Source organism: Hippopotamus amphibius, chromosome 1 (genome assembly GCF_030028045.1).
Source record: "Hippopotamus amphibius kiboko isolate mHipAmp2 chromosome 1, mHipAmp2.hap2, whole genome shotgun sequence".
Lineage (NCBI taxonomy): Eukaryota > Metazoa > Chordata > Mammalia > Artiodactyla > Hippopotamidae > Hippopotamus > Hippopotamus amphibius.
The window spans coordinates 52,198,092-52,224,361 of record NC_080186.1 but is presented as its reverse complement, the minus strand read 5'-3'; the positions used below and the strand labels follow the sequence as shown (position 1 = coordinate 52,224,361).

At 40.0% G+C, this 26,270-nt stretch overlaps 1 protein-coding gene across 6 annotated transcripts in view; it reads right to left on the bottom strand.

The window, feature by feature from the left end:
* Positions 1–26,270, bottom strand: part of NFIA (nuclear factor I A) — a 368,285-nt gene that overhangs the window by 112,996 nt on the left and 229,019 nt on the right. For all 6 annotated transcript variants that reach the window (XM_057712704.1, XM_057712696.1, XM_057712713.1 and 3 more), the window contains exon 4: positions 16,508–16,582. In XM_057712704.1, coding sequence (XP_057568687.1) covers positions 16,508–16,582 — 75 coding nt within the window. The remainder of the gene's footprint in view (positions 1–16,507; positions 16,583–26,270) is intronic.

Sequence of the window (26,270 nt, the reverse complement as noted above, 5' to 3'; positions counted from 1 at the left end):
TGGGAAATGGTGATTTCTCCTTACTCCGAATCACCTCAGCACCCTGCATACATCTTTATTATTTGTCCCACCTTCTAATGTAAGGCAGGGTCCTCAAACTATGGTCCCTGAGCCACAATTTTTGTAGATAAAGTTGTACTGGAATAGTCACACCCCTTCATGTACATATTGTCTCTGCTTCCACACTATAGTAGCAGAGACAAGTAGCTGTGACAGAGACCATATGGTTCACAAAACAGAAAATATTTGTATAGAAGAATTTGCCAACCTCTGATTTAAGGGACTGTTAAAAATAACTTTGACTACCCGTGATTTTCAGAGCTGACCCTGGTGTGAGATGTGATCCTCTACTTTTTTATGTCCTGGGTATCCTGTTTACAGGAGTAGCTTAATACATATTTTCAAATGAATAAATAACATCTATCAATCTTCAAAAACAATTCTGTGTAAAATTAGTGATGTAACTATGTAAGTGCAAATAATCTGTTCTTTTGAAAGATTACACAAGGCGGGAGCAATAGATGCATATATTTCTGTATTAAGGCATTAGTTTGAGAGTTTTAAGCCCATAGAAGTGGATATATAAATAAATTAAATAGAGGCTCATATCCATAAGAAGAAAGGATAATTAGGAAAATCATGAACAAGGGACTTCCATTCTTTCAACAAATGATTACTAAGAGTTTGTTATTGCTAAGAATTGTGCTGGGTAAGGAAGGCACTTCAGTGAATGACATGGTCCCTACCCTGAAAAAACTCTAGAGGGTGAAGCTGACAGATTAACTGCAATACAGTCTGGTAAGTCCTAGAGCTGTTCCTAAACTGATATGGCCACACAGAAGTGGGTATCTAACCCAGCTGAGGGATAAGAGGTTCAGGGGAGTAAAAGGGCCTCAGCAAACGTGATAGCTGCGAAGAATGTTGAAAGGACAAGTAGGATTTACGCATCGGAGAGGAACGGAGGCATTCCAGGAAGAGGGAAGAGTATTTATAAAGGTAAGAGAACACAAAATGTGTATTGGATCTCTGATAACTTGGTATGATGCAGCATGTAATACATGGGGAAAAGAGGGGAGATTTAAGGTCAGGTCATGAAGGGCAGATAGGTTTCTTTAAGGAACAGAATTGAGTTCAGCCGATTCCCAAGTTTATAAGCTTTTAAAGCACTTATCACACACACTCCACTATAATCGGGGACTGCTGGGTTTATATTGCTAGTATCTAATATAATCCCTGACACCAAGAGGCAGTCAGCAAGCACTGGCCAAAAGGAATTGATTGTTAGTCAAAGGAAAACCAACAAAATATAGGAATGCTATCATCAAATTTGCATTTATAAGCTAGACACACCACCACCTGTCAGGAGGGTAAGCATGCGGTGGGGAGGGTGGCAGTTGAAGAATATAACCAGTGAAACTGCCAGAGGGGTTCATTTAAATAAGAGAAGATCGGGGTGTGGGCTAAATTTGAGGGGTAGGAAGGAGCCTGGTGGCTGCTGATTAGGAGTCAGAATTGAGAAAATGTGTTGACTTCTTGAGTGTGGTAATAATGGAAAAGGAGGAATATGGGATAATTCCCAGGATGACTGCTTGAGAAACTGGGTGAATTATGAAGCTGTAATAAAACTATGGAATCAAGAAAAAGCATGAGGACTTCCCTGGTGGCACAGTGGTTAAGAATCCGCCTGCCAATGCAGGGGACATGGGTTCGATCCCTGGTCCGGGGAGATCCCACATGCCACGGAGCAACTAAGTCCGTGCGCCACAACTACTGAGCCTGGGCACTAGAGCCTGCAAGCCACAACTACAGAGCCCACGTGCCACAACTACTGAAGCCTAGAGCCTGTGCTCCACAAGAGAAGCCCAGAGCTCCTAGATAAGAGAAGCCACGGCAATGAGAAGCCCGTGCACCACAATGAAGAGTGGCCCCCACTCGCCGCAAGTAGAGAAAGCCTGAGCGCAGCAACGAAGACCCAATGCAGCCAATAAATAAATAAATAAAGATATTTATAAAAAAATAAAAGAAAAAGCATGAGGGGACACAGCAATTTCTAAAATAAACAGTTGTTTGATTAATAGCAATGGCTAAACCTTAACTGCAACTATTATTATATAAAAATAGTCACTGCTAAGAAATAGAAAACTCTGAAATTCACATATACTTTCTGAAATTCAAATACATCTCTCAAAGACAGGCTCTAATGGAGGAAGGCCTTTACTTCAACAACAAATAGGCTTGACAGTAAGTGTAAACAGAGTTCTAATTAATAATTTTGCTAGTCGTTCCCTAATTTGCTTTTTATATTGTTTATTTGCATAATTTCCCCTTTGACGTCATAATATTTCATGTCTGACACAGGTCATGGGGTGGGGAGGGGACTGCTGTAATGTGGGCGTGGGTCACCCACTATCCCTCTCGGCAGCGTGGCATATAATAGGTGCTTAATGTTTCTGCCTTCATGGAGCTTAGAGATGGGCATCTCTTGTTAACTAAAAAAAGAGGATAAGGCTAATCAGTATCATGGGACTGGATTTAGATTTTCTTCACAAGTTTCAAGATAGGGTTGAGTCTTCAGCTGGATGGAGCGCCATGGAAACGGCGTGAGCCCACTCCCTCCCCCTTGGAAGGAAAGACAGAGCAAGATGTTAGTGAGAGGGACTTGACTCCATGGAGAGAAGTCTGAGGCCTTCCACCCATTGGTGAACATCCCGCTGCTCTTCCATTTAACACTTTGTCACGTGCTACCCTGGAAAATGTCTTCTACCTCGATTACATTTTTAAAAAGCCAAGGGAACCAGAACAGGTGGAGAAAGAAAAATACCCATGTGCATGTGGTGTGTCCACTTCTCAGAGAGAATAAAAAAATCATTAAGCCCACCAGAAATGTTCCTTAACTTGCCCGTGTATTTACTTCCTGTGATCCACTTAGTACACTGTAGCTGTAATCTAACAAACAGTGTCAGGTGGCCTGGCCGCATGTGATGCTTCCGTAGTGTCTATTGGATTTCTGGTAAGTAACATTAGGTCTTGGCAAACTGATGATGTCTTGAATTTTAAAACCTCACTGAATTTCTGAAATGAGAATGATTTTCACACCTGGGTTAAATAATCCTAATAATGCACAGATCCAGATTCTGCCTTCTTCAAAAGAGTCTTGTAAGGAAACGTGGCCCGGTGCTGTCTGTGTGTGTTTGGTACGAATGTCAGCTTATTGGAATGAACTCTGATTCAGTGATACTGTGATGGTCAAAGAGAAAGCCTTATATCTGAGGGCAGAGGTCACGGTCCAAGTATCCTTATAATGGGTTGGGTATTCTCAGTGCTTCTAATCTGGAGGACAGGAAGAGCCCTGACAACTAAGAACTCAAAAGCTGTGCTTTCGGCAGGCTTTTCTGAGTACCTGGGGGGCCATGTTTTGAGAAGCACTTTATTTACTCTATCTAACTTAAGCCTCAAAACAATCTTCTCAGGAAAGGTACATTTTCTAGATGAGGAGAACTAAGCCCTGAAGTGAGGCTGAATCACTTGCCCTGGGTCACAGAAAGGGAAGAAAGAGAGAGAGCCAGGATTAAAATTCAAGGATGTCTGACCTCGAAACCTGTGCTTTTCCTGCTGCACCACCCTGACTTTCATGTCCAATACTGGCCTTGAGATGATAAAAGGGTATATAGTATCTCTGTCCCCACAGGGTTTACAACCTAGCTGAATAATAAAATAATACCGGAATATCTAATGCAAGGCTGAATGTGTTAAATCTCATAGGGGAAATGAAAAGAATGTGTTCGGAAAGTTCAAAGGAGTAATAGATCCCATTGGCTTGTGGGATCAGAGAAACGGTTGACTCTAGGAAGAGTGGGTGCTTAAGCTGAGCCTTCAAAGATAGTTAGGATTTAAAAAGGCTCAGAAGGAGATAGGAAAGGGTTTCTAAGCAAATGAGAGTATGTAGGTAAGTCTGGAGGTAGGAGGTAAGGGAGTGATTTGTGGAAAACATGACATTTTCTGAGAAGGGGGGTGATAAAATAATAGTTGAATCTGAGTAGTGTTGATATAACAACAGCATACAGGATGTACATAAGGGGACTAAGACTCTGGAAGTGGGGAAATCAGTAGGTTGATTTGGGAGTCCTGGCAAAAGGGAACAGAGGCCTAAACTACGCTGTCAAGGAAGAAAATAGAATTTTCACAACTGGTATCTGTCACCTCTTCCAGGATAGTAAACATGTATAAAAGACATTTCTAATTATACACTATGAAAGAGGATAAACAAGCAAAGGACCATATTATTCTAGTAAATATAAAATATAAAAAAAGATGCATATAACAAAATGTTCTTAGCTAATGATCGTATGACGTCCTTTTTGCAAGTTAGGGAAGTAAAAGTTGTCAAGGGTTAAGTGATTTGTCAGGTGTCTGCCCAGGATGTCATGGTGGGCTTCTGAAGCTAACGACTAACTGCCTCCTGGTGTGGCACAGAGATTATAGCCACTGCCAATCAAAGGTGGGGTTGTCAAGGAAGGACTGGATCAACCACAACACTTCCTGTCTGCTCCGTACATCATGAAACCTGATTTTCCTCCATGTGTACTTGACCATCATTCTTTAATTATCTCATACATAAGATTTTCTGTGCAACTAGACTGAGTACAATTTGAGCTCTGTAAAGATAGACATCCCAGGGCATAGAAAAAGCGCTGGTCAGGGCCTGGGAGAGACTGCTTAATGTCCAGCCCTGCCAATAGCCACCTGCGGAACTTGGTTAAGTCACTTAAACTCTTTGGACCTCATGATTCTAATAATAATTATGATAAAAATGAAAATTCACTACCACCAGCACCACTCACCACTGCTACAGCCATCACTATCACAACAACAAGGACTAACATTTACTAAGCATCACTTTTGGGCAGACACTGGGCTAAGAGCTTTAAGCACCTCATCCTATTTAATCCTCACAACACCACTTTGAAGGACTGAGGCACAGGGAGGTTTAGTAACTTTCCTAAATTATGAAGTCAGAGGGTTATACCAGATGGCCTTTAATCCTACAGATCCCACAGCCTCTTTTATGCTCCCAAACAGCTGATGATCAATAACTATTCTGTGAATTAAGAAGAGTAAATAACTACCCTCTCCATTTGTACCCCCTCCACCAAACTTGAAGCAGTGCAAAATGACACTTAGAAATCTGTAAATACACATAAATGGTATGTGGCCCCTCAACTCTCTTAAGCAGCACTGCGATTCCTCCAACCTGAAGTATTTGTGGATTTTCTTCCACTGAGGAGCTTTCCTCAAAAGGTTAACTTTGGGGAATTGTCTCTTAAGATGTTATTCCTAAGTCATTCATCCCCCTCCCCCGCCCTTCTTTCCTGTCATGAGTAGAATGTAGTCTCTGTGTCATTTCTTAATAAATGGTTTGCTATTAAGGAATCATTACAGTAATGTGGGCTATTGGAAGAAAGGGGTTACTTTAGTAGCCAACCCTCTTAATGACCTGCTCTTCTATACACATTAGTAGTTGGATAAGGTTGTGGTTATTGAACTTCTGCCATCCACCAGAGACAATCTGCTCAGGCTTGCATTGTTGGAGAGGATGATGGAAAAAAAAAAAAATTCTATCCAAAATTTCAAGCTGCTCTGCCTGGGAGATGACGGTGCACTGAATTTACAACTTGTTCAATGGGAATCAGCGGGAAGCATTAACTAAATGACTAGTGTGGCCAGCCTGCGGCTAATGGCATGTCTTCTCTGAGAGGCTGCATTCAGTGGAATTCACCAAATATTTATAGAGCACCTTTAATATGCCAGGCACTGCTCCAGATGTTTGAGACCCATCAGTGGACAAGACAGATAAAAACCCTTGCCCTCGTGGGGTTTACATTTTAAAGATTAACAGTCGTAGCTGGTTTTTCCTCAAATTTGCATGACAACTAAAGGAGATGGAATAATTGCCAATAGGTTCCCCCCCTCCCCCCCCCAAAAAAAGATTATCAGGGTTCAGTACTGGATTTCCAACTTAGTAAATAACTATTCAAAAAAAAAAAAGAGAGAGAGAGGTTTATTTCTCTCTAGGTTACATACTCTAATGTACTTACGGAGACTTTGGGAACTTGTACTTTAAGACTAGCAGGGGAAAAGGTCCAACAACAGCACACAGTTCTACGGGCCCAGCACAATTTAGTGTTGTTTTGCATTCTAGTGGCAAAGATCTTGTAAGAAAGTCCATGTCACTGGCACAAAAGGAGTGAACATGGGAAAATACTTGTTCTTCTTTCTATCAAAGGCACAGTTGTAAACGCACCATGCTATGAAAACTCAAGCAAATCTGGAATCATCGTTAAAGGGAATTAACTTGGAAAGTAATTTATGGCAAGAAAATTCAACTCCTTTGTTATCTTCCTTTTACTGTAATATGCTTCCTGAACACTGCCTATGAGAGAGGGCTTTTAGAAAGAAAAAAATAAGTATAGTAAAATTAACTCATTTTATCAATTTGTGCTCTCGGCCAGAGTTTCCTGACTGTGGCTACGAGGGGCTGTAAAACTGATGAATTTGCATGGAAAAAGAAACCAGTGTAAGTAATTTGTGTAAGAGGGAACACGGACATAGACTGCTATAATTCAGACACCCTGCAGATAGCAGACTGCTGCAGCATGAGCAGTTATGGGTTAGAAAAATGACCACACTGCAGTCAGTCTGACTTGAATGGAAATCAATCATAAAGGTACTTTCTCTGCAGCTTCTACGCCACGGTCTTCAGCAACTCCTTTGCCAAGCAGATTTCTGGTCTGTAAACCATGTGCTGATCTCCTTTCCTCGCTCTTCCTTTCTGAAAGGTTTGACCAATGCTGGCTGGGAGTATGTTTTCCCAGAATGGAACATAAAAGAAAGGCACTGAACTAAAACAAGGGTTTCCCTCTATGTGAAAATGAACTTCCCTGCTATTATAAGATTGGAGCAATGCTTTTTTATGAAATGTAGTATTAGGTGCCAAAAGCCAGCAGAATGTTTTAACCCCCTCAAAGGCATCTGCTAATACAGAGCACTGTTTTAACACATTCACGTTTTGAGGACACAAGGGAAGGAATATGTGTGTTTGCGGTGGCAAAGAAGGTATCAGAGGAATTTTTATTTCTAAAAAAAATATTTTCCCTTTACTACGATAGGAACCATTTACTGATACCCTCTTCCTCCCCACTCTGAGCCATGAAGATGGTTTACCTTTGATAGATAATTACTGTGAGTTCAATTTGTAAATAAAGCATATTCAGGCACTTTATCACCATAGAGCCCAGTCTTGGATCTCAACAAACTTACATACCTACTCTATAAAGGAAGGAAGCATCTCTTACTTATTTCTGTATTCTCATCACACACATGAAGGATGCTTCATATATTACACATGCAACAAATGTTTACTGAATTCAACTAAAATTATGTGAGCTCATTAACGAAAAATGGTGAAGAACTAATATTTATTGAGCATTTATTATGTGCCAAACAGTGAATAGGTGTTTTACCTGAATTATCTCATTTCATCCTTGCATGGGGACATGGAATATGTGCTTGTATTATTCTCATTTACTAGTGAAAAAATGAGCTGTGAGGTTCAGTGACATGCTCAAGATCACACAGCTAAACAGGTGACAGAGCAAGGATTTGAACCCAGAAATCTCCAGATACCTGCCCAAAGAAATAAAGGTGAAACCCACATTTCTAGTCTCCTCATCTTTCCTTCATCATTGGTTACTGGGGAGATGAATTCAATAATATTTAAGTAGAAAAATATTTATCACCAACCACTTAAGTGGCAAAACAACTATCTCATTCTCCTCCCCCTCACTTCTTTGTTTTTACAGGTCTTTAGAGTTCCGAGTGTAAGGCAGTGCTTCACTGGGTGAAGAGCCTGACACCTGGTCCAGCAGCGCAACCCACGGCAGGGTGAGCGATGCTGACGGATCTCCTGCATTAGTGGCTTCTGCCTTTGGGACTGAAATTGATTTTCTGCATTTTAGAGTATCATCTTGTCTTAGCTTTTGGCTGAGGTCAAATGTGGTACCCGTTTAGTATCTGATACAGCCTCAGCCATAGGATTAAGTCTTCTTTGACGGGGGATGGATACGATGGCCTAAGAGGTCTTTTCACCATAATGATCTATAAACTGGGGGTGGGCTTCTCAACATAAGCCCCTTAACCAAGAGTGCACTGGGATTATCTGACCCTTAGCTATTAGGAAAGCAAACTATGTCAGCAGAGTCCCATCCCAACAACCTACAAATCCAGCGTCTACCATAGTTCTCAATATTTTCACCAAGAACTGTTTAAGATTTTTCCTCTCCCATCTATTGAAAAATTCTGGGTGCTAATATGTCCTCATATCGATCACGTACTGGATTAACTCAGTCCCCAGTATTTGACCTAATATGTGGCTTTTCTGAGTGTGAACCCCCTCAGTCTCATGCTAGACACGCCTATAGGGTCATCAGCAGCAGTCTTTGGAATCAGCTAGAATTAGTGAGAACAATATATTCCAGCCAAAATCGCAATAATATTTGCAGTCTTATTGTGTCAGGCTTTTGGAAATCCCCCAAATGCCTTTTCGTTCCCCAATGTTACCTATTGGTTACGAATATCTACTCTTTAAAAACTGGGGCTTATGAGTACATAGTTAAAGATTTACTGAAAACCACATTGGCAGGAATGACCTCTGGAATGCTGGGATTTTTATGTCCATAATGTAAGAGAAAGTAAAATATTCAAATACTATAAAACCAAATGCTTTGAAAAACTCTGATAAAAATAACCACGGTGTGGCTGGCCACTTAAAAAGTTGTTAACGTGTCAGTCTCAGACTAAGAATTTTTAAACATACATACCCTGGAAGAGAAAGTTTGAGAATAATGCAGAAACAGGCTTTGGCCGAAAACTTGAGGAATAAGAATTTTCTGGCTTCCTAAAGCAGATGAATTACTAACTCTGAAGGAGTCACCAGAATGGTCCTTCTAATAAACTGATTTTTAGAACATGAATTCTAAAATCAGTCTTTCTTAATTTATACACACACACTCAGCACATATAGACACACACAAATATTCTCCATAAATTTGCTGATAGTGTGGTCAGCTCAAGGATCCGCTCTGAGTGAAAGATCAGGGACAGAGGCTTTGATCAATAATAATCATAGTATTGATAGTTACCATTGTGGAGCATCTACTATGTGCTAGACTCTTGACATCTTCTCACTTCATCCTTGAAACACTCCTGAAAGATATTTCTATTTCCAGCACTCAGACTTAGACCCAGCACACAACTGGTACTTAATAAATCTTTGCTGACTGAATAAATGATGGTTACCTATTAGGAGAACACAGCTGAGAGGGGTTAAATGTTGTCCAAAGTCACTTGGGAGAGCCCAATCCCCAAATCTATTATCCCGGGCTATTTTATGATACCATTATGCCATCTTGCATATAGATAATATACTATCCAAAGAAAGAATTACCTAGAAAAGATTAGAAATAGATGAATAAATGAAAAGAAATCATGATAACAAAATAGTATGTACATCAAGGTGTTACGTGTTTTGTTTCTCCCTGAGTCAAATCTTTACAATAAAAATGTTCACAGTCTGGTAAACTTAGTAGGAGCTTCAGCTGAGAAAAGAAAACAAGAGGCCCTCTAAGTTTTTGCAGGAGAAGTCACTGCCAGCTCTAACCAGGAAGGCTGGAGGCGTGCGAGTGTAACAGGACAAGACCTTCATGCACAGCACTGACTGATGGGTCTGCTGATGTCATAAGCTTGTTCTTATCATAGCTCTAATGTCAGCTGACATGGTGGTCATAACACCGCTGCCAGAGCATACACCAAACACAAGGTATGTGCGCAGGTAAGGATGGGAACACCTTTTACTTTGTGTGGCTCTTTCTCCAGTGGGTGAGGAGAGTAGGGCAGAAAAAAAAAATCATGTTTGGCCACACATACTGTGAGCTGGGATTCAGAAGAAAGCACAGTTTGATGAAAATTTCTATTACTGCCAGTTCATTCCATTTGTTGCCAGCTTTACTGTCCAAATATTCACCCCAAATATGTCAAAAAACTTAAAAGAAAAAAATTACACAACAAAACATCCTTCTGTACTAACTCAATTTCAGTATTTATTTTGAAAATTTATTGAATTATAGTAGAGGAAACCCACTAAATTAAGCCAGCCAGACTGGTATTTTTCTTCCTAAGAGTATGGCAATATTTATTATTTTATCTCTTTATAAGGTGTTGATTAAAGCTAGAAAATAAAACATTTGCAATGTCATAATATATTCAGAATAAGGTGGCTTAGACAGGCAAATGAAAAAACATATACGGCTAGTCAGTATTTTCTATTCTGTAATGTAACAGATTTTCTTGAAAAACTGCATTTTGGAGATAGGTAAGAATTATGATTTTTTAAAGGGACTCTTACTCTTTTGTCTGCTGCACACGATACCCTGACTCTGGAAGAGGTGCCATTGACTTCTACAGATAGAAAATGTGTGACGTTCATTTTAAAATTACTAGTAGAGCCTGCTATTGACCATCTAATTATGCTGAGTTCCATTTATAAACATAGCTAACCACTAAGTTTATGGAGACTTTTTGTGCTGCTTTAATAGGATATTGATCGAGAGCATAGTTTGAGTGGACTGCCATTGAATTGTGTAATGGCAAACAAAAGGCAAGGTCACAGCCACTGTTCATGCTAGGGCTGCAGTGTAGTTTTTATTATAATCTTTTTGTTTCTTCCTTTAATGCTCAAGCCCAAATAGTTTCTTTCGAAAGAAGAGCTTGCGTAAGAATATAACCACACTTTTTAAAAAATAATTTCCAATGCCATGATCAAAGGTGAACCAACAGGCCACTTGTTCAGAAAAGAAAGTTTCAAATCTATTCCACGTTCACAAAGACCTAAAATCCGGCAAATATTTAAATGGCACCCCAAAGAGCTGGGACATCCGGAATCTCTTCTCCAATCTCCTCATGAGTCCTTTGCAAGAACGTTTTGTGTCTGTCAAGTCTGGGCTTGTCCCTGTCAAAGCACTTCATTTCCTTTTTGTACCTTGGAGCTGAGTTAATTCTGTGGTAGTAGCTCCATCATGGCACCTTAGAATATTGCCAAGAGTTCCTACTGAACTGCTGGCCAGAAAATCCAAGGGCGTCGATAAGGGCCCCCAGAGACACACAAAGGACCTTGAGACTTAAAAAAGAATTTTACAAAGGAACTGCAACTTGGATCTTGGTGACGATTTCCATGTAAGAATACAGAAAGAGTGCACATTTCTAAGGCAGAAAGCAGCCACTAGGGTGCCACCTCATGCCAGGCTGAGCACATGCCTTGCTCCATTCACTCCCACTCTCCATTGAAACAACTCGGGAATCCTGTAGCCACCCAGCAGCCTAGCTTTGTGGCAGAGCCAGGACGATTCAGCTGCTGGATTTTAATAGATGCTGCAGCAATGCAACAGGAACCCAAAATCAGTCTGGGGAGCTGAGAGTGGTTTTCACACCCAAAGACTCTAAGGCTGGCCACAGTGTACTGAGAACCCTGGCTTTTCAAAATTCCAGGGCCATGAAGTCATCCCCAGCCACGAAGTTTACTTAACCCTTGCAGCCGGCTTGGGTGTACAAACCACTGCTAGAAAATGAGACCCCGTCAGGCCAGAGTCACAATGGCCTGTGTGTATTTGCGGTTTTCCTCTTTCCCAGTGAAGTATTTAAGGTTTCAGAGTCACTCCACCAACTTCAAGTAAAAGAGTCAGCACTTTAGAAGGAAATGGGCAGAAGTAGTGGATTTTTTTCAGGAGGATTTTCTGGGTTCATACCAGGAGGGATATGTGACAGCCTCAAAGCACACACTTTGAGGAAAACACTGCTGCAAAATAGACAAGAGAGGATGCTGACAGACAGCTGTCTAAGCAGCATCACTTAGCCACCAGTAGAGCAGGCTCTCTGTGTAGCAACTTCATGGGAAAGAGACCCATCTGAAAATGCTTCTAGAAGGCTTTGTTTGAAAATGCAGCATCATGTAAGAGCCATTTCAACAGATGGTTCCTGTCTCTTTCCTCACAGTATTATGCTAAAACAACGTTAATGATGCTGAACCTCATCGTTAGCACTTGTAAACCCCCTCCCCCAGAGCAGAGAAGAGTTCTTTTTCTCTGGCAACGTGTCTAGTGGTCTGTATTTCGCCCTCCCTCTCCCGGAACAAAGTCATAAATAACCAGAACTACTTTCAGATGGTCCTAGCACATGGGGGAAAAGGTAGGAGGAGGATGAATATACATTTACTTTTATGCTACAGGACTCTCTTTGCTGCTGAGAGAAACTGAACTCTCCTTTCTTGCCTTTCACGGACTCTGGATGGTGCAAAACATTAAAAGGTAGGTAGGCAGGAGGCAAGGGGGAGAGGGGAACTGATGGGAGACTGCAGCAGGAGCCCCTGATTCTAACAGCCCCGTGCATCTGAGCAGGATAATTCAATGTCTAGCAACCTTGTCACCCGACCCTCACCTCTGAAAGTGTGAGGCTCAGCCAGCAGCTTTCTCTTGAGTTTCTCTGCCATTGCCACCCAGTAGTAACACGATTATCATCAACAAACTTAGCACATAGTTATTCCAGTGAATTCTCAAGAGGAAACACTGAAATAGCATCTTCCTCCTCTATTAAATTTAAAAGGAGGAAAACGAAAAACAGAAACTAACTGGAAACCTGGGGAATGTCAATATTTGTATTAGCAAATTTAAAAACTGAATTCAAAAGATCCAGAAAGAGGGAAAATTTTCAAGCTAAGGCCACCGTAAGTGTGAATCTCTGGGCCACGTATGTGGTCACAGGTAGGTGTGACTGGGGGAACTGGGTGGGGCTGGGACAGACAGGAGGAATGTGCAGTGCAGTGGAAGAAATTCTAAGACACTGAGGCCATTAGACACATCCAGGTAAAAGACTAAACTACATAAAGAGTAAACAGATCACTGGTTGCGGGAGTGGGAGGATGACTAGCGGGAGCGCAGGTGATTTGTAAGGAAGTGAGACTCTTCTGTATGATACTATAATAATGGATACATTTGTCAAAACACATAGAATGTACAACATAAAGAATGTGAGCCCTAATGTAAACTACAGATGAGTTAATAATAACATATCAACATCAGCTCATCAATTATAATAAATGTACCACACTAACAAAAGATGTCAATTATAGAGGAAACTGGAGAGGGGGCTATCTTGAAATTCTGTACTTTCTATTAACTTAAAACTATAATCCTAAGCGTCTCTAAAAAATAAAGTCTATTCATTAAAAAAGAAAAATCAAACCCAAAAACAAGTCCAGGAAAAAAGCTGTAATTAAGTATTTTGTTTTGGTTTTCCTGAAAATCATTTTAACTTTTTTTAATGCACAAATTTATAATCAAAAAGTTCATCAACTCTAAGAAGAAATGATAATTTAATAAAAGCACAGAATCTTTGGATTGTTTAGTTCTGCAGTGCAGTTATAGGAGAGATGATGGCAAAAATGTCTACAGGCAGCTAGCTGAGTACAGCAAACTTAGAGCATCACCGACTCCTTCGTCTATAAAAACGGACAACAACAGCAACCATGGGAGGACTGAATGGTGCCTAGCACAATGCCTGGTACTTGATGTATGCTTGATGAACGCTGGCTACCGTAGTTTTGCATATCAGTGTTACATGGTGCTCCTACCAGGGCTAACATCATGCATTGAATCAACTCACATGCAGGTTAGCTTATTTCTATCTCAAGGTTGCAGAATGCACCCCACCCCCGCTTATCTGGAAAAAGTGTCCACGGCACCTCTAAAATGGACGCTTGGCTCTTCCAATGTGGGGGGCGGGGTGCCGCGCTGTAAGGAATGGTTAAGGATGTTTGACTCCATCACGTGGCCTGAGTGTGGAGTCTTTCAAAAAAGTATGTGGGTGAGGAAACATGAGCTGGGGGACGGGACCCTTCCCCCAGTAGCCAAGGCCATCTGGAGACACGGGCTCTGACCAACCTGGATTAAAGATCTGCAGGAGGGAGGGGGCTCTGGAGGGCGGTTTGGCCTGAAGCCATGGTTTAGCTGACACAGCCCAGTCCCACTCTTGCCAAACAGTTTGAGTCAGCACGAGGCCATGTGTGAGTGAGTCCTAGAGCCATTACACAGCAGTGTGCAGAATCGAAAAACATTCAAGGGCCGAAGGACGCGCGCGCCGCCAGGCATCAGTAACAAGGCCCTCTACATGGGGACCGGAAACAAACCAGGTCCCTCTGCAGATTCAGAGCGTGGTCCGGCCACACCCTCGGCAATCGTGAAGGCAGGCTGAGAATTCCCTTGGCAACCACATGTGCCAGACTGAATGGAAGTCTAGTCAAGTTTGGACCTGATAAGCCTTGAGATACAAGACCTTAAAGGGACACAGGGAGAGTGGAAGAAGGAAACAATTCTGGGGGTGGTTCTGAGCCGTGTGGGCCTTCGCAGACACACCTCCGGGCCGCAGGACACTGACAGCCATGAAGACTAAACGTAAGCATTACAGCAGCCAGAGTAGAATAAAAAAGGTCTTGTGCACCAATCTTAAAGGGGTTTCTTTTCACTCATTAAGGCTATGATCAGATCCCAATAAGGGCTTTATGAATGAATGCACGTCCCAGTAATGCCATTAGGACAGTTATACTCTTATATATACACTTTAGAGTACTATCATTATTAAAATTACAAGAAAATGTAATGTTCAATCACTTTAAAAAAATCTTAAAAAATATACATCTAATGCATTTTTATTTGTCTATGGCAAATAACTGGCTCATCAGCTGTGCTACGGCAGGATATATCCTCCAAGTTAACCAGGCAATCTCGTCTCCAGCTCGCTGGTTGGTACTCTAAGCACACTTCATCAGATGGCAGCAATTTCTTCTTTCCTGCTCATAATGCTTCATTCTTTAGGGTTCCAACCCCTCAACACCAGCGCATCCCAGCATTAACCAAGGGACCCTGATTCTGGGATTATAACACCCATGCTTACCTTCCTGCTGTTTTCCCTGTCTAGACTCAGGTTGTAGATTTCTTCAAGTTCCTTTGGGCTAGTCTAAGAGTACAGATTCTAGCCCTAGGCAGACTTAGCTTAACCTTTTACCCACTTGTTTGACTTTGGATAAATGACTCAACTAGACCCTCGATTAACTCATTTGTAAAAATGAGGGTAATTTCTTAATCTGACATGTTTATTGCAAGGATTACTTTTATGTAACATACATGAAAACCTAGTACAGTGCTTGGCAGATAGACTGTCTCTCCCTCTACCCCCAGACCCCCTGCCCACTCCCTGTATCCCACTTTCTGGATTTTTAAGAAATAAGAACAGACAGAATCTGAGCCTCTGAGATCAGGATGGCTTGGCTTGCTTGACCTGACATCTTGTCATGAGACTGACTTGCTTACTTGGTCAAGCTTGTAAGACTGCAATACAGTGAATGGAGGGTATGAACTTGAAATAAAAATATTTATTTTTACTCCACCTCATTCCACAAAGAATCTGATGCAGCTTGAAACCAATTTCAACAATGCAAATTTTACCTACAAGTGGTATTCTGAAGTTGAAGGGAGATAAAAAAAAAATAAAATTTTAATATTTGGTATCTTTTTCCTTGGTATTGGGACCTAGAACACCACAGTCATTGCAGATAGGCTTTTTTTAATGTTAGCCAGAAAGTTTTATTTTAATCCATTCAGCACTATAGGCACAATGCCTAAGGCCTATGATCTTTTCAAGGCCTGGAAAGCTGTTTGAAATGTGATGAAAATTATTATTATTCGTTTTTTGAAGTTTAGTTGATATATGACATTATGTTAGTTTCAGGGGTACTACAGGCATGCTTTTAAATAAAAACAGAGATGTTTTTGTGGGAAGGCAACAGTGTGTGGGGTATGTGTGTCTCTGTGTGGGCAGAGGGAGGGAGAGGGAGAATCTTATACCTTCTCCTTGGACTGTCTGGATTATGTCATAGCAAAAACACATCAATGACTCTTTGATCAATGGACCAGGGTGGTGACAGGTACTCTTAATTCACTGTTGCTGGTGATTATTGACAAGCTGGTAATGATCAGGCTGCGCGGTGTCACTCATGCTAAGGGCATTAGCATTCTTTAAAGGTCAAAAACAAATTCTTTTAAAACGCAGAATTTCTTAGAAATCTGGGAAGCCTCAGAATTTTTTTTAAACCAGGTTCACACTATAAACTAGGGAATATGTGAGACACTCAGAATTTCAGTTCTTTCCCTATGTCTCACATTAAAATGATATTTAATTTTTCCTGATTTAAATTCTTGGCTGTCAAACAAACTACGTGGCAAAATTCTTCCAATGGGCATATGAAAAGGAGATTTTGAAAGCTATTTATGTCTCTAGGAGGCCTAGGCAAAAGGTAAGCACAAACCCAAGGCAAATCTGTTTCAAATCTGAGCAAAATTATACTTACTCTGTGACACTCTTACTAGCTCAGTCACACTAAAAACACCTGATGTGACAAAACTGTCCTGGAAGCCCAAATGTCCTGGGGAGACAAAAACAAAAGAAACAAAGTGTCATAAATATAAGACATCTGGCAAGAGAATTCCAAATATTAGTTTCATTGTGATTAAAAAATGTAAAGTCTAATTTCATATTCTGCTCTAGTTAGAGTTATGTGGGAGGGTACAGTCATTTAGTTATGTAGATGGCTTTTTGGTTTGAATCTCTGAATCTAGAGGCTATGGAAAGCTATGACACAACAATTGGGTGATTTTTGAAATGGTTAAAAAAAAAAAGTTCGACAGGAAATCTGAAACAAAAGACAACTTAAAATAAATGGTTACCTTGGCTGACCTCTGAGACCTTCACAACTGGGATGAAAACAGCCTACCTAAGAATCAGCTAGGATAGCTAAATTCCATAACAGTTTTTAAACATTGTTCTCTAAAGAAACATCTGATTAGGATTAGCTATCCATTCATTCAAACCAAACAAGATTTAAAGATGTTCCCTTCATTTCCAGAGGCACCATAGTGCGAATCTTTAAAAAGCCAGACTGCAAAAGACAATCCCCAACGTTTGAAACATAAACACAAATTCCTTTGAGCACAAATGAAACTTCACATTTGTTTTGAGACAAGAGTTTTTTGTGGATGGGTGGGTTGAATCTTTTTTTTTTTGAGAAAAGATAATAAATCAGTGGTTCAAAATGACAATCTTTGAATTCTGTATCTGCTTTATTTTTGCTGGACATACTTTCCTTTAAGATATTTGATATTACATCTAATTATCAACTGCTTATTTATTTTTATGGTATACACAGGAACATATTTATAAATGGCAACGAATACATAATTTATAAATGTCATTTCCCTCTCTGCCTCTAAAGTGTTCTGATTCTGAGTCTCCCAGGTAGAATCTAGTTGAGAGATCTGTTTATAGAGCTAGTGTAATCTCCTGCTTTAAAATCAGAGTCAAGAAGAAATAGTTGGCTGAAGGGATTTTTTAAAAATAACTGTTCTTTGAAATAAGAAACCTACCTTTAAGAAATGCAACGTAAGAAGACAGACTAGTCTGAATGTATAACAAACAATGCATAAATAAAGATTTATGTTATTGATAAAAGCTAGACTTTGCCCACTACTAAAAGGAAGCAAGTTTACCTGTGGCATAGTTTATGCACCAATAAATCTTTTAAATATCATGCACATAAACTAATGCAAAAAACAATCACCATGTTTTGGAGAATTACAAATGGACCCACAAATTACTCTTTTTCTTTTGGTTACATTGGACTTTTGCATAAGAAAGATGTTTTGGCTGAGAATTAAAAGTTAGCTTTCAGTTAATTTTTATGTCAAACACAGACTCTATGACATTTTAGATAATGCGGCTCTAATTTTTAGAAAATGCAATTATCCTAACTTGCTTTTTTAAAATAAAATGGCACCACGTGCGGTGATGTACATTACCTACAGCCTTTATTGTGGGAATCATTTCGTAACACATACATAAATTGAATCATTGTGTTGTACACTTGTAACTCACATAATGTTTAGGCCAATTATATCTTAATAAAAAAAGAATCGTGTATATACACCACAATTTTTTTTAAAAGGCAAAATTCATTTGGAGAAGTGCTTAAGAAATTTCACCTCTTAAAACAACCCACACCCAGGTATTTAGCTGACTTTTACTTGGTAAGACTCTTTTATAAGAGGCCTGAGGTGTTGCCTCTTGGGTTAAAAGAACTGAGAAGTAAAAATAAATAAATTAAATAAATAAATAAATATCTCTCAACGGAAGTCTTGGCAAAACAGAGCATAACATCTCTTTCTACTGTGACAACAGTAACTTCACATGTATCCCACAGACCAATAACAAAGGAAATCCAACCGCAGCGCACATTAAGTTTGACTTAAGACCCATTTAACAATAGCAAGGAAATTCAGAGCTGAATGGGAAAATCTGGGTTGATCTCCAGCTCTTGCTCATCTCTGTCTGCGTCACATGCTTGCGGGCTGATACTTGTTTCAGTTCCAACCTGTGAAATTCCTTATTTTAAGGACGACTTAACATGAATTTCTGAAGAGAGTGAATGTGAGCGTACTTTAATCCTGCCACCAAAAAAGTAACCAATCTATTTTGAAAACTTAGTTTAGTTTAGTCTGAGGACTTCAGAGGGGAAAACCTGAGCATTCACCCATCCAAATCATCCTCCTCTCCTGACTGCTCCTTTTCTGGTGTCCACCTCTTAAATGCCGGTGTTCTCCAGCGTTTGTGCTTGTCTCTCCTTATGTATATATATTCTCTATGTTGTTTTCTTTATTTCCGTGATATCGGCTACCAGGCTTGACTGTGATAATTTGTGAAAACTAGAAAGATGTTTGCTTGCTTCCCCACTGTATTTAATACCTGGGACAAAGCAGTCAGCAAGTGCATATTTGCTGAATGAGTGCATGGATGAGTCTATAGGCCAATGACTCTCAAATCTTTATCTTTTGCCAAGATCTCTCTCCTAGGTTCCAAACCCATAAATCAAAGTGCTGATTAGATATTTCTATCCAGATAGCCCACGGGTATCCTCAGATCCAACATGTCCAAAGCTGAGTTCCTTTTCTTCTCTCCAAAAACCTGCTCTTACTCTTCTGAATTCCCTACTTCAAGGAACCACCCACCGTTCATCTCATTTTCTATGTTTGGTGTCATCCCTGAATCCTGCCTCTTACAAACACCCACATCTAATGAATCCCCACTGATTCTGTTTCATACTATTTCCTTACTCCATGTAGATTTCCACCTCTCCCTTCTGACTGTGGCCCTGGCTCTTCCCACTTCTCACCAGCATGATGGACAGCCTCTTACGTTCTCTGTCACCAGTCTCAACTTCTCCTCTCGTCTGCTCCCCTCTCTGTAGCCAGAGCTGTCTCCCTGACAGGCAGATCTGCTGATTCATTCATTTATTCAACAAATACTTCTTGAGCACTTCCTGGGTACCAGACATTGGGCAGAAGGTTTGAGACACAGTCCCTACCTTCAGGGAATTTACAGTTTAGGATTCGACATGGCTGAAAATCTAAAACAAACAAATCATTTTAAAAATTATAAAGGGAATAAATAATATGAAGGAAACAAATAGAAAAAGCTTCAGAAACAGTGGTCAGGAAAGGTCTCTCTTAAGAGCTGACATATGAAAGATACTAAGGGGACAGCCAGGAGAAGAAGGAGGAGGAGTTCTTAAAGCAGAGGGATTGGCATGTTCAAAGGCCCTGAGTAGAAAAGAACAAGGTGCTGAGGAATCTGAGATATATTCAATGTCTTCAGCGCTCACTGTCCTATCAGAAATCTTGCAAGAGCCTCACAGAGTGTTCAAGGCTCAGCACAAACTCCTTCACTTGGCATACGACCTCCACTCAGCCTCTGTTGTCCTCTTCAGGCTCATTTTTTTTATCTCTAGTCTTTCTCTTCCAGCCCTACCTCTTGGCCTAAGAGAATACAGGCTCCTCACTGGCTCCTTCCTGAGCTGTTCTGTCCTTCATACCCTTTGCTTGGCCACCTCCTACTTGTCCTTTAGATCTCAGCTTTGTTGTCATCTCTATCCAAAACTTTCCCTGGTTACCCCCACGGCTGGCAAAGACGCCTTTTCTCTTTTCTCAATATTCTCCTGGTGCACTAAGCTCTAACACAGGACTCAGCACACTGAGTTGTAATTTTGCCTTTTTTTGCACATTAGACTGTGAGCCCTCTGAGGGGAGAGAGAGCAATCTTCTGCATCTCCGGCCCTCCGGGTCCTAACCCGGCGCCTGCTAAGCAGTGCACAGTCCAGACATGCCTCTGACGCAACACAACTCAAATTGGTCTCAATACGCTTTCCTTCCTTTTTTATAAAAACGTTGACAGAACTTCTTATTTCTGTCTCTTTATCCCTCTCATCTCTAGCAGATGAACTCAAGCCAACGTGCATCTAAAAATTATTAAAATGAACCATCCAGATAGTCCCTCCAAACTAAACAGGACAAAGACAGGATGGGCAAACCACTTAGACAGAGCTTCCAATCAAGATGGTGCTATCAGCTCCCCCGATGAGAAATGTCTGGGGTTGTTCTATTGTTGTGATTATAGTTCATATTTTGGGAGACCAAATAAAAACAGAGATAAAGGGCAGCATTTTTGAATGGACATAAGGGGCTAAAAGGAGTCTAGTCCCACACTTAAGCTAGGATCTTGTGTCATCCTGAAAGAGACTGCAAAAATCACAATTGGATTCTCCTTCCCCTTACAGCAACCTACCTCCTAAAGCCTATTTTAGTTGAATATGTGTAATTTAGAAGATGAAATATATGTCAATGTACAATAACCAGAAAAATAAAAATAAAGAGCAGAATTCTTTCACAAATCCTTAAGTAACCGTCCGTTCCAGTATCATGAGATTATCAGATTGCCTTGACTACTTCATGTTTATCATATGTCCCCAAGGAAAGGCCTGTGTAGACACTCCATGTAACTTTAAATGACTGTGAAACTGGTTTTATTCCTTCACCAATTATTTGGAAACCCACTGATGAACTCTACAAGAAGACAGCAACAGCAACGAGAAATGAAACCTGAGAAATGATGGAAAAAATGACACAGCTAACGCAATTACTAAGCAAACCTGAGCAGATTAATATTTCGTTCTTACTAACACAAACCAAAGCAAAAAAATGACTTTCAGGGAAATAACACTAATCTGCGTGTTCTACTTTATTTTTGCAAGATGAGAGAAAAATAGAAGAGACAGTAAAAAGGCAAATTAAAATATGTAATTCCAAATTCAGATACTAGCGTTAAAAGATCTTCAGATGGAAAGCTGATTAAACATTCCCAAAAGGTCCCAAGATTTACATTTTGAATAGGGCCTCTCAGAGATGAGTGCAAAACATATACTTTTGTTAAGTATGTCTTAGGTGAAAAGCCAGGCTGAACACTGATCTGACTCTCCAATTCTGAACTACTGTTCAGGAGCAATGGTACAGGAGACTGAAATAAGGAGCAGATTCTTTTTCATTTTAGATAAAATGGCTAAAAAAGTTCACTCACTGAAGTCTCATTCAATGAATTCCCAATTAGAGTACAGGTTTCAATACCTTGGAGTCAGTCATACTCACAGTGGGAAGAGATCAGGCTTTCTAGAGAGGCAGAAATATAAAAAGCTAAATTCTTGTACGAGTGGTTAGGAAAAGCAGCTCTCTTTACCTTGATGATATCAGCAGTTATTATGGAAAATGCCATTATTTGGGAACCAAACCTCATCTCATGAAGGGACTGAACATCTATCTACCTCTTAAAGGAAAAAAGTTCGATTTGCACAGACACAGGTAATCTTGCAGAACCGTTTACAGGTTGGGGAAGAAATAGTTGGAAACAAACCATCTGTAGGGCTGGACTTTAAAGCTGAAATGTCCATGAAACAGAGCTAATTGTCTGAGGAGGGAAGTTTATACATGAGGTGGTATGTTTGTCTGTCCCGTTGGAAGAGCAAAGGCTCTCAGCTCTAACGTATCAAACCTCATCTGGCCAATGGATGTAGGCAAACTGCAATACACACATCATTTCACCAAAAAGGATGTACAGGCTGCATATCGGGGGATGCAGAACCTGACGATACTCAGGGCCAACTGTGCCATTTTACACAAGGAACTTAAGCATCCGAGGATTCTGGTAGCCATGCGGATCCTGGAACCAGTGTCCACGCATGCAGAGGGATGACTATATCTTTCGTCGATTCTCTCGTGGTAAAGATGGTTCCATCACTCGTACGACAGGCCAGTGGCTGGGCCTTTTCATGCTTGAGTCTGGGCTCCTCAAAGGGAAAAGAGCTCCCTCTTGATCAAGCCATTTACATTCCACAAGTACTTGGGATTGTCTGTGACTTGCAGGCTCTGGGCTAAATCGAAGACTCTGCTCTCACAGAACTCACATGCTCCTGCTCCTAAAGAAAAGCTGACCTCAACAACTGTTCCTCCCTGGAATTTCTGTCCTCCTTTGGTGAACTCCCCATTGGCTTATGAGCCACCTGAGGGAAGGCAACGTGGCTCCTTCCTCTTCCCCGTCCCCCCAGTTCAGTCCCCGCTTATCAGCTGTGCTCAGTCAGTACTGCTGAGTAGAGCTTCAGCTTGACTTGCTTCTGTCACCGGCTCTTTCTCTTTATTTGACAGTGATCTGTTTTCCTGCCATCCCTTGGACCTCCTACAACAAACCAGGTAAGAGCAGGCTGTGTCTCCTGCTCTGACACTGCCCGCAGGGCCCAGCACAACCCCTTGTTCCAGGTGTGTCATAAATATTGATTCAGTCATTCGGATGAGCTCCTCGAGATACCCTTATTTACCAGTCCTCTAAAGCACAATGTAAATTATTTTAGCTTACCTCCAGTCACATGTTCCTCCTATACTCTTATCTGGAATATCTTAGAAAACAGATTTTTTTGTTTTGTTTGTTTGTTTTTAAGGTGGGGCGGGTGTATATTTCCACGGATCCATTAAGCCCACATTTCAAAATTTTGGTCTGCAGACAAAGACTGAGCCCGTGGGACGGCAAAGCAATAAGACAGAGGAAGCTGGGCCCCTGAGATGGTGTGGAGTAGAACCCCCCTGCCAACTTAGCCTGTCATCTGGAACAGTTACAAAAAGAAAAAGAGATTTTAATGTACTTTAACCACCCTTTTTTTTTTTTTTTTTTTTTGGTTTTTGTTAATAGCAGCTTCGTACTTAACCTAACCAGCGTAAGGGACAGTCTTTCCCCTTAGAATCGAAAGTGCCACAAATTAGCAGCCCAAGGGCCGATTTCAGTCTGCAAACATTTTGCTCAGCTAGCAGAGTACTAATTTTTTTTTGTTTTTTTTGCACATAAAGCTTTTTAAACTGGGCATGAGCTTACAAATATTCCATACTCTCCAATCTCTTTCTTGCATTTCATTTATTTAAATGCTCTATACGGCCCTTACAGGCAAAGAAATGTGTGATGCCGGCTAGGTATCTTCTCTCCACTTTAATCTACTAGCACCGTAGGGAGAGAATGCGTGGATGGTTGGTGTGTTTTGTCTGATGATAAAGCCATCAGTATTTCATGATTTCTTTGAGAATTAGGTTTAAATTTTTAAAAACCTAAAAGGCTTTAGGTATTTAAAGCCCTTCAAATCTGACGTCTAACACACCTCCCCAGCATTGCAGGTGGTAGTTCCAATACCACCCAAATATATACTCTCTGTGTTGCAGCCATGACGTCCCACTTGCTATTCTCCAAACACTGACATGTTCCATTCTCCATGTCAGGGTTCACATCAGCGCTTCCCAAACCGTGTTATGTAGAACAGTCCCCCTAAACCGCTCCACCACAAATGAATTAAAAACAAAGATATGAATACATATAAAATAAAGATGTCCATATGAAATAAGTTCAGAAAACACTATCACACCCACCCTTGGAGAATGACAAGGGACATTTACATATTAAAGCCTCTGAGAGTGCCTGCAATAAACAAACTTTCTTAATATCATTTAACTCACAATATCCTAAATAATTTGACAAGGCTACCATTTGTTTTTGGCAAATGTTGTTCTGTTAATACACTGTTCTGCTCCTTTTCCTGTTTTCCCCACTTGGTTTATGTACCAATATGCTGAAGGGAAAGTAGAATCTGAACTTTCTGAGCTAACTAACACTTTTAAGGCAAGGCTCAAAGATATTCCATGTCTTAATTTGCAATCACTTTAAAATATCTACCTTAGGGAAATGGATGGAGCTGGTAACAGGTATTGTAAAGTTAAGCTATCTAGCTGAAAACTGTATCCATAGAACAACTCTAGGTAGTATTAATTTTCATCAAAAGCATAGCTTTCATTTATCCAGTACTTACTATGTGTTTGGCACTCTGCTAAGCATGTTAGTCATATTAGCTCTAATTCTTCCTGCAACTCTGTGTAGTTGGCCATATTCTGATTTTACAGAAAAGAAAGCTTAAGCTCAATGAGGTTAAGTGACTTGCCTAAGGTCACACAGCTAGTGGCAGAATTAGGATTAGAACACAGGTTTGTTTAGTTCTCTTTATATAATGAATTTTATTGCATTTTAACCCAAAAAATATAATGCCAGAGACTTGATTATCCAATCTAGCCCAAAGGCCTTACCACTTTTTTTTTTTAACCAATTCCTGCAGTTAATAAGGGAAGAACAGTATTTCATTAAATTAAATTTGATGCCTCGACGTCACATAAAGAGGGTTTATGAGTTTGAGTTACAAGTAATTAAGCATTTAATTAAAGGACCATGTCTAATAGATATCAAAAAATCTAAATAAAAAGTGAAAAAAGATTTTTACTTATTTGTATGTTTAGAAATATTGGAAGCATGATATCAGAGAATGAACCAGAAATGAAGGGATGGTAAAGATCATCTAGTAATGGAGTAATCATCATTGTGGCATAAAGAATTTTAGACTAATAAAATAAGGTTTGATTTTTTAAAAATAACTCATTAATAAGTTTGCCTTTCTGTAGCTTCACCTCACTTATCCTTTGGAACAGGCAGAATAAATCTAATCTCCCTTCTGTTTTGCTACCCTTCAAATATTAGAAGCCAGTCCCGCAGCCCCCATCTCTCCCCCAGGCTAAATATTATTTGTTTCACTGTTTTGTCATGTCAGCATATTAATTTCCTCATTGCCCCTAAACATTTAGAATTATACATTTATTAGACCTATAATAAACAGAAAGAGATATTTTGCAAGTGGATCCAACTACAAATTAGTTTTGTACAAAAACCGAGAAACACTTGCTTTAGGGAATTTTTTTCGAAGCACCATAAAAAATTTTTTTAAAGAAAGGAAATTTTGCTTCATGTTAGAAAAAGTAAGTTCCAGTATAATCAGCATAACAAGATTAGTATTTTATAAATATTTGAATTTTTTTTTAATGCATCATAAACTTAAAACTATTTCTTAAATAACCTGGTTTGGAACTAAAAGGAGTTTTTAAGCAACCTTATTGTTTCTATGTTCTGAATCAAAGTTTTCTCTAAACTTGGATAGTAACAACTGTTAATCTGCAAACGGATCAAACTATTTGTAACAGCTTCAGTTTCTACTTACAAACTCTTACATATACTGGAGAAAAAAATAAGGAAATGCAGTCTCTGAATATATCAGAAACTGATTACCTTAAATGAAATAGACGTGAACCTGGATCACCCGAGGGCTGCCCTGGTTTATGGATGTAAAACAGAAGAAAAAAACATGAATGCCCATCATTCTGTTCTTCCTTTTTAGGTTTAATTCACTCGGCTGTGAAACCATTCACAGAGACTGCTTGCTAAACCACCTGAGGACACGTGCAATGACAGGGAAAGAAGATGACCAGGGGCCATGTGCTAATTTTAAAACACTCAACACTGATTTTGGTTCACCAAGCAAGGAAAGAAAATCATTGATGAACTAAAGCAATACATTTTAAAAGAATTCTTGCAATTACCTATCCAAGACTACAAAAAAGAAAAAAAAAATTACAAATAGGTAGATGTCATTTTCTAAATATATAATAAAATTAGTTATCGTTTAGAACCACAAAATACCAAGAGCTTCCATCTTTTTAAAAGTCATTTGCTTTGTGCAATTCCTACCCACCCGGCAATTACTTAGTTACTGACACCATAATTCACAGCATTTATTAAATTACAGGATCTACAGTATACATCTGCAG